We start from the raw sequence: 9,151 nt of genomic DNA on the forward strand, positions 1-9,151 counted from the left end.
GAAGGTGAACACTGAATAATAGAACGCTAAAACATTGTTTTTAAAACTCCGTCATAAACCTCGACGAACATGTTTTTCACAATTTCTACATTCCTAACTGTTGTGTAACAACCTCAAGTGTAAAAATTTTTTTTTAAACAAATAAACAATTAAAAAAGAGGCTAAGTAAGCACTGTTATTGGTCATTTTCACACAGTAGCTTTGAACAGATTTTTCCTTAATCCATAATGGCTGGCATTGAATAAGTTAATAAATAACATCACAATATAAAAACAGTATTTTATGTTTACTTGGGTTACATGTGTTTGATGATCTTAAACATTAAAGTGGGTCTAATCTGCAAAAAAAATAAGAGCAAAGTAGCTTTTAATAGATTTTTCCTTAATCCATAATGGCTGGCTTTAAATAAGTTAATAAATAACATCACAATATAAAAACAGTATTTTACGTTTACTTGGGTTACATGTGTTTGATGATCTTAAACATTAAAGTGGGTCAAATCTGCAAAAAAAATAAGAGAAGGCGGCCAATACTTTTTCACGGCACTGTACATCCACACACAAACGTGCGCGCGCGCACACACACGCACACACAAATAAAAAGACCCCCAAACTAAATTTATTTAAAAATATATAAATGAAATGGAACAAAAACATTTGCACTTGCTTTGTGGCTTTGATTGCATTGGTGTAGTTGGATCACAGTAGAAATAAAATAAAATGAAATAAATATACTGTTCTTGGGTGTCAAACTCATTTTTGTCATGGGCCACACTGCAGTTACGGTTTCGCTCAGAGGGCTGTTATGACTGTGAAACCTTAGAAATGTTTAAGCACCTCATCATATTATTATCATAAACAACACATTGATGGTTGACTCATTTTGAAATCAGAAGTCAAGGATAATAGTTCAACTATTGTTCAAGGGGTTTGGTAACAAAAGAGAATGGTTGCAATATCTCACTGTTGTTATTCATTACGCATGACTATTTGGAATTTTGATGCCGATTTGAGCAAGAATCATGGATGTTAACATTTGTTGTTTGCTTTCGGTGGCCACATAAAATAATTTGAGTTTGGCAACTGCGTATTAACACCTCTGTTGACAGTGTCAAGTGACCGATTTTTTGTGAGAGGCTGCGTACATTTGTGTTGTTTTGCAAGCAAGTGACAGTGAGCATGCAGCAATCTACACGAATTGATGTATAAAGAAGGAAGTTCTGTGTGACAATGCTGTCTCACTGTGACAAGAAGGCAGAAGAGGAAGACACGTCTTCAGACATCTTCAGTGAGCAGGTACGTCTGGCATCAATGTCTGTCAGTGTGTGTGTGTTTGTGTCTGTGTGAGAGCGTAGCAGGTGTTTTGATCGCCTGTATGCCTTTACTTTGCTATCAGCTACCTTAAATAAGAAAAAGCTGCAGCTTTTGAACAATGCTAAAGGTTTTTTTTCTGTCTGAAAGTAAAATAAATGTTGCAGAGTCAAAAGAATGTCCGATATTTGCACATTCCCCGCAGGAGAATGATGTGACTCATATTTCAGAGTGCCATTCAAGTGTGTGTGTTACATTTTTATCCAAGAGGAGCACATGTTCATTTTATTATGCTTATTAGTATTGAGCACATGTTCATTCGTATTATGCTTATTAGTATTAGTTATTGAAGTTTTTAATTAACTTTGAGACCTAAAAAGAGGACGATGCAACTGTTGACATTTTCTTCCTGTTTTCTTGTGAGAAACTGTCTTACTTTTTATTTGCTCATTGGTTTGATGACAGTTTACTTTGTTTTTTTTTTCATGTTTCTAGATTTTGCCGAGGACATCCATAAAATTTTAAATCAACAAAATTATGCTACCGGGTGTTTTCGTTCTATGAAACAATGCCATAATAGCAAGTTGTGGAGACCGACATTATTAAGTACACATCAGAATCAGAATCATCTTTATTTGCCAAGTATGTCCAAAAACACAAGGAATTTGTATCCGGTAGTTGGAGCCGCTCTAGTACATGCACTTATTTGCATAAATTTTAATTATTTTTCATGCTTGTCCTCCTAGCGACAACAACAATCTCCATGTCTGGTTTATTTTATATCTCGTGTTGTACTAAGTTTATACATATAATGGTGGTTTTATCATTATTCTGTCAGATTGTCCAGGTGTTATGAATGAAGTGGTTGAAATGCAGATTGTTGATCCCATTACCTATATCGATTAAGGTGCAAATTGAAAAAAAAAGGGTAAAAGTTAGTGTTTTTCTTCAGTAATATCAAATCAATTATTAAAACTGCCTTCTACCATCTGAAGAACATATCCAGAGTGAAGGCTTGCATGTGTCAAGCAGACCAAGAGAAGCGCATCCATGCTTTGATCTCAAGTAGACTTGACTATTGTAATGGTCTTCTGACTGGACTCCCCCAAAAGAGCATTAAACAGCTGTAGCTCATTCAGAATGCTACAGCTCGGGTTCTGACCAGAACAAAGAGGTCAGAGCATATTACTCCAATTCTAAAGTATTTACACTGACTACCAGTCATCTTTAGAATAGATTTTAAAGTTCTGCTACTGGTCAATAAATCACGAAATGCTTTAGGTCCTGAATACATGAAAGAAAAGCTAATGGAATATAAACCCAGACTCGGGTCAAATAGTGGAGCACAGAGTCCAAAGCAAACATGGTGAAGCAGCATTTAGCTATTATGCTGCACACAAATGGAAGAAGTTGCCAAAAGAAGTGACATCAGCCCCAAGTGTGAATGTTTTTAACTCCATGTTAAAAACTCTTTTTTCTCATGCTTTTTAGAGTATTTCCACTTTTAAATGATATTTCTCGCACTGTACCCTGTTTTAATTGTACTTTTATTTTGTTGTTTTTCTCTCTTTGTTTTGAATGTTTATAAGCTGTTTCTTTCTTTGTTTTTACATGCTTTTAATCACGTAAAGCACACTGAGTTACTGTGTGTAGGAAATGTGCTGTATAAATAAATTTGGTTTGCTTTGCTTCTGACCATGGGCAGATTAAGATCTGAAGAGTCAAGAGTGGTGTGAGTTCCAAATCAAGCAGAGGTGGGACGTTAAAGTTCCAGGTGGCCTTCAGCGTCGCGTGGGAATCGTAGCAGCTGCCAAAACACCTCCCTGCCCTTGAGCAAGGGGGCGTTAAGCCAACCCCGGAGGTTCCATAAAGGGGCGAGCAGGGGGTCCCAGAAGGGACTCTTGAGGTCTGTCACAATGAGGGTCTTGCTCGTGTTGGCCGCGTTGCTCGTCGCCGCGCTAGGCAAGGAGATGTTTGAGGGGTGAGTTGATGCCCAACAAAACAAAAACATAGTACATATTGTACTCAGTAGAGCATAAGCCCAGGTGGAACTGTCCACAAAAGGCCTAGAAAAAAAAAAAAACTTTTTTCAGACCACATCAATTTAGAGACCGGCTACTTGTGCAATTGGCAGTATGCGTTAAGATGGAAACGAGGCAGTTGATGATGAGACCATACCATAAAAAAAATTTAAAATTAAAAAAAAAGTCTGGGGTACTTTCATTGGGGAGAAAAAAATAATCGTGGCATTTGTGTGCCGTCACCCCTTCATATTGCTGTATATAGTTAAAGTAACAAGTGAGTGGCCAATGAGTCTATTTTGACACTGTATGCCAAAGACGTCTTTCCTCACTCGTATGTAGAAAGTTATTTCCTACTGGTGTTGTGTTAAAAGTTGTGACACTTTTTATGTCGCGTTCAAAGACACCAGGCTCTTCACACTGTTGCAAAGTGTGTGAGTTGCTGTTTTCTCACCTGGTGCTCTGTAACCAACGTCAGGTCATTAAATTATTATTTTGTAACGTCTGTGTGTCCTCGTTCATGAGTGGAAAGCGGGGGTGATTTTAATCCATCTGAAGCACTTTGTTGCATTTTATGGATGAAAAGCATTGTATAAATAACCTTTGATTGTTGTCTTCAAAGATATCAGGTTAAAGTGTACGCTTGATGACATTACGTTCTTCACAGTGTTGCGTAAAAAGTTGTCTTCAAGTTCTTGGCACTGTGTAAAAAAAGTTGTCTAAATCATTTTGTGTTGTGTTCACATTCATCATGTTGTCCGTAAAGATCATTCTATGCTGTATTCAAAGACATCAGGTTCTTCAAATAGTTGTTTAAAAATATGTAATCCATCGCGTGTTGTGTTCAAAGACATCAGGTTCTTGGCACTGTAGTGTAAAAATGTGTTCTGTTAAACAATGTGCGTTGTGTTCCAAGACATCTTCTTTTTGTGTGGTTGTGTAGAAAGGTTTAAAACTTTGTGTGTTGCGTTCAAAGACACCAGGTTCTTCGCATGGTGGCGAAAGATGAACAGCTCTCTCTTCTGAAGCAAATGGAGGACATGGAGGAGTATGGGGTGAGACAGCATCCCCTGGAGGCAATATCAAACCACACCTTTTCAATCAATATTGTACTGTATTGATAATCTGGTGTGTGTACGTGCGCTTGTCAGCTGGACTTCTGGAAGGAGGCGAGTGACGTGCACGCTCACGTGGACGTCAGAGTTCCCCTCGCGAGTCTCGAGGCCGTCAAACTTTTCCTGGACAGCAACGACATCGAATACTTCGTCATGATTGAAGACCTGCAGGTCAGAACACCCTTCAATTCACGAGTTAATTAGTTGGTTTGGGTTCTTTAGTCGCTCCTCTGATGAATTAAGTTATTTTGTTCATTCCTTTAATCATTCCTGGTTTATGCATTCCTTTGTATGTGAGTTAATCAATTGTTCAATTGTTGTAAGCTCGTCATAAGTTAGTCATTCAGCATCTGTGTTTTGTAAGTTAGTCGCTTATTTTTGCATTCCTTTGTTAGTTTGGTGGTTAGTTTGTTTGTTGTTCATTCAATCTTTAGTGTTTTTTTCGTTGTTTATTTGTTGGTTAGATGTGGATAGATTAGTTTGGCAGCTGTTTGTCCTTTGGTTCTTAGTGAGTTAGTTTGTTAGTTGGTCGTTCATTCTGTCATTAGTTTGGTAGTGGTTTGTTGTTTGTTCATACAATTTTGTTAGTCATTCCTTTCATCTCTATTTAGCTAATCCCTCATTTATTCTGTCGTATGTTCGTAATTGTCGTCGATTCGTTACTGCTGAACAACAGCAATTGAGTGGAAGACTATCATTCAGCTTGTCAGTAGGACCTGTTAAGGGTCGTTTGGCCTTGGTCTGCACTGTAGTGATTGACATGCTAGTTGTTGTTGTTCCTCAGATGATCCTGGACGAGGAGCAGGAGGAGATGGACGCCTTCGCTCGTGAAGCCGAGCCCAGAAACACCGATAGCTTTGACTTCTCTAGATACCACAGCATCAGCGAGGTGTTACTCATTGCCCTTTTATGTTCGTGAGTGTCCGATTGCCGGTTGTTGTCTTCAATTTATTGTGGTGGTTTCAGATATACAGGTTCCAGGACATGCTGGTGGCCGAGAATCCCAAACTAGTCAGCAAGCTGGTGATTGGTCAAAGCTATGAGCGGCGTCCGCTCAACGTGCTTAAGGTAACAATGCTAGCCAGGCCGACGCATGAAACCTGCAATGCTTAAGTTAATTTGACTGATGGATTATTTTGGTAGTTTTAGTTAGTTAGTTAGAGAGCTATTAGTTTCTTGTGTTTCCATTTTTGTCCATTAGGTAGTGAGTGAGTGAGTTAGACTAACTGACTCTTTTCGTCCACTGTTTATTTAATCAGTCAGTCTTAGTTTGAACTCTTTTGTTTGTTTTGGCCCACTGGTTGGTCATTCCAGTCATCCAGTCAGTCGGTCGGTCAGTCAGCCGGCCAGCCAGCCAGCCAGTCAGCTACTTAGTTTGAGTAGTGGACCATCACTCTTGGTTTTGTTTTGGTTCATCTGTCAGTCAGTCAGTTAGTTAGTTAGATACTTAGTTTGACTAATTGACTTGGTTCTGATCCGATTTTTCCAGAACCATTTTTTCTTGTCCGTTGCTTCATTCGAAATTGTTTGTCAGTCGTACCTTTGTTCATTTCATTGTTAGTAAGTCGTTTGTTCACTCCATTTATTGTTGTTTTGTTAATAAGTTAATTGTTTGTTCGCTTTTTTTCGTTTGTAGTTAGTGACCTAAGCATTTTAGACAAATATGCTTTTTGATTGATTGATTGAATGAATTCTTCATTGAGAACATGTGAGAAAGTGACAGAAAAAAGACAGAACAGACAAGATTTAAACAAAAATAAAGTTAAAGTATACGTACAGTATTCGAAAAGCAGTAGGAAGAAGTAAAACCTTTGTAAAACTTTTATTTTGTCCATCTACTTAAATTAGGGCGGCACGGTGGCCGACTGGTTAGAGCGTCAGCCTCACAGTTCTGAGGACCTGGGTTCAATCCCCGGCCCCGCCTGTGTGGAGTTTGCATGTTCTCCCCGTGTCTGCGTGGGTTTTCTCCGGGCACTCCGGTTTCCTCCCACATCCCAAAAACATGCATTAATTGGAGACTCGAAATTGCCCGTAGGCATGACTGTGAGTGCGAATGGTTGTTTGTTTGTTTGTATGTGCCCTGCGATTAGCTGGCAACCAGTTCAGGGTGTACCCCGCCTCCTGCCCGATGACAGCTGGGATAGGCTCCAGCACGCCCGCGACCCTAGTGAGGAGAAGCGGCTTAGAAAATGGATGGATGGATGGATACTTACATTAGCTCGTTAGTATGATGTGAGCCTTTTCCTGACAACAACATTCAACTGAACCCTTTTCTTGTTCGTAGTTCAGCACGGGTGGAAGCAACCGTCCCGCCATCTGGATGGACACGGGAATCCACTCCCGTGAATGGGTCACTCAGGCTAGCGGCACCTGGTTTGCCAAGAAGGTGATCCGGTGATGCTCAGCTTCTACGTGAATCCTTTTTCAGCTATGTTTATTTTTTCCAACGATGTGTCGTTTTCAGATCGTCAACGACTATGGCCGCGATCCCGCCCTCACTGCCATCCTCAAAAAGATGGACATCTTCCTGGAGATCGTCACCAACCCAGACGGCTACTACTACACGCACACTAATGTGAGTCCGCATTGCAATTACCCACTACGCTCCAGACTTTTTTTGAATGTCGGATGCGATTTTTTTCCAGAACCGCATGTGGCGTAAGACCAGGAAGCCCAACCCTGGTTCCTCCTGTGTGGGAGTGGATCCCAACAGGAACTGGGATGCTGGTTTTGGAGGTAACGTCTTACAGTAACCAACAATGACAACATCATGTACATTGTCACAATAGCAGCCGACTAACCAACTTTCTTTGTTAGTTAAGTTAGTCAGTTGTTTGTTCCTCAGCTAGTTAGTTGTTTGTTTTTTCATTAGTTTAACATAACATAACATAGCCTTTTTACAACAGCCTATCAACTTTTCATGCATTACATTAGTTGTTCGCTCCTTTGTTATGAACGAACAAGCTAACTGACAAATGGAGTTAGTTGTTTGTTCCTCTGTCATTTAGTTAGTAATACAGTTCTTCTGTTAGGTTGCTTTCATGCTTAGTTCGTTGTCGTTCCTTTTTTGTTACACACACAGCGATGCAAGCACACACACAGAGTCATTGACTGCAGAACGTCTACAAACACCATGCAGGACATTTTTAACTAGCGATAGAAGGGTAACATCAGGTTAGTGATGGTAGGGTATATTACAACATTGGTTAAAAAGTAATACCAAAAGCTTGGACATACTATGTCTACAGCAGTAAAACATTACTATTTTTCATCCTACCTTAGGCCCCGGTGCTAGCGGCAATCCTTGCTCAGACACATACCGTGGGCCGCGGGCGCACTCCGAGTCGGAGATCAGCTCCATCGTGAACTTTGTCAAGTCTCACGGGAACATCAAGTCCTTCGTGTCCATCCACTCATACTCGCAGTTGCTGCTATACCCATACGGATACACCAGGACGCCTGTCAGGGACCAGGCTGAGCTGGTAGACGATCAACCCAGATGTCGTATTGCTGATGCCTTGTTATGTTCCATATTGATTATGTTTGTGTTTGTGCAGCACAATTTGGCCAAGAAGGCCATCACAGACATGGCTTCTCTCTATCGCACTCGGTACCGATACGGAAGCATCATCAACACCATCTGTGAGTTCTTCTCACGCTTTACACTATTACCTCCACCAAGCAGTTTGGCAGGCATGTCAATGATTGTTCATTGAATTGACTAACTAAAAAATAATCCACAGCGAACCAAGTTAGCTTGGTCACAGAACAAATTAAACTCATAAGTCAAGGTACCTCTGGAACTAAAAAGGAAGGAAAGGAGCATAATCAACAATTAGCAAAATAACAAAAGGTCAACAAACTAGCTAACTTGTGTCTGATAGTCAGAAAACGTCAGTCCAAGTTAAATCCAGATCTGATCCAAATTCCACATTCGTAGCAGTGTACTGTAAATGGGACCTTTACTCTTCCATTTAACAGAAAGCAACAGTTTTAGTGGTCAAGATGCTAGATGGTGGTTTGATATCATGCCTTGGCTGAGGTCTGCGCTTACCTTTTAACACCGTCCCGCGTTCCAGACCAGGCCAGCGGTGGAACTATCGACTGGACGTACAATCAGGGCATCAAGTACTCGTTCACCTTCGAGCTGCGCGACACAGGACGCTATGGCTTCGTGCTGCCCGCCAACCAGATCGTTCCCACCGCCAGGGAAACATGGTTGGGCCTCATGGCCATCATGGACCACACCTCCAAGAACCTCTACTGAGGCACATGCCGCCCTCTACAGGAGGAGGGAGGTCTGTAAAGCCAATAAAGCAAGTCAGAAAAAGCACTCTTTTGGACTTTTTATACTTTTGTCTCGATTAAATACAATGAAAATAACAAAGCAGAATAAAATCTAAAACAAAACACTTTATACAATTTTAAAAGATTTGATAAAAAAATACAAAAGCTAAGTAAAATGTACGATTTCACCATAATTATGATTCAATATATTGAAGAAAATGCTATTCAATAAAGCATAACAATTAAAATTACAAAAAATCATGTATAAACTATACATTATATATATGTATATGTATATACTATCCTTCCATCCATTTTCTGTACCGTTTATCCTCACCTGGGTCACGGGCGTGCCGGAGCCTATCCCAGCTATCTTCGGGCGAGAGGCACTGTACACCCTGAAGTGGTCACCAGCCAA

The 9,151-nt window shown here is 40.3% G+C and overlaps 1 protein-coding gene across 1 annotated transcript; it reads left to right on the forward strand.

Annotated features, from left to right (window-relative positions):
• Window positions 1-1,193: 1,193 nt before the first annotated feature.
• On the forward strand, window positions 1,194-8,779 carry cpa5 (carboxypeptidase A5). Its single transcript, XM_061676682.1, has 12 exons — window positions 1,194-1,295; window positions 3,016-3,291; window positions 4,308-4,386; window positions 4,483-4,617; window positions 5,231-5,335; window positions 5,413-5,514; window positions 6,731-6,832; window positions 6,911-7,021; window positions 7,092-7,182; window positions 7,729-7,928; window positions 8,004-8,088; window positions 8,526-8,779. The coding sequence occupies exons 2-12, from the start codon at window positions 3,227-3,229 to the stop codon at window positions 8,711-8,713; spliced, it is 1,263 nt and encodes a 420-aa protein (XP_061532666.1). The 5' UTR covers window positions 1,194-1,295; window positions 3,016-3,226; the 3' UTR covers window positions 8,714-8,779.
• Window positions 8,780-9,151: the final 372 nt, after the last annotated feature.

This window comes from Phycodurus eques, chromosome 5, assembly GCF_024500275.1.
Source record: "Phycodurus eques isolate BA_2022a chromosome 5, UOR_Pequ_1.1, whole genome shotgun sequence".
Taxonomy (NCBI): domain Eukaryota; kingdom Metazoa; phylum Chordata; class Actinopteri; order Syngnathiformes; family Syngnathidae; genus Phycodurus; species Phycodurus eques.

What these genes read in the sequence shown, in the direction of transcription:
- cpa5 (XM_061676682.1), top strand. Translation starts at nt 3,227, where the DNA reads ATGAGGGTCTTGCTCGTGTTGGCCGCGTTGCTCGTCGCCGCGCTAGGC. An exon ending in GATACCACAGCATCAGCGAG is followed by an intron (nt 5,336 to 5,412) that starts GTGTTACTCATT and finishes TGGTGGTTTCAG; the next exon opens with ATATACAGGTTCCAGGACAT. An exon ending in AAGCATCATCAACACCATCT is followed by an intron (nt 8,089 to 8,525) that starts GTGAGTTCTTCT and finishes CCCGCGTTCCAG; the next exon opens with ACCAGGCCAGCGGTGGAACT.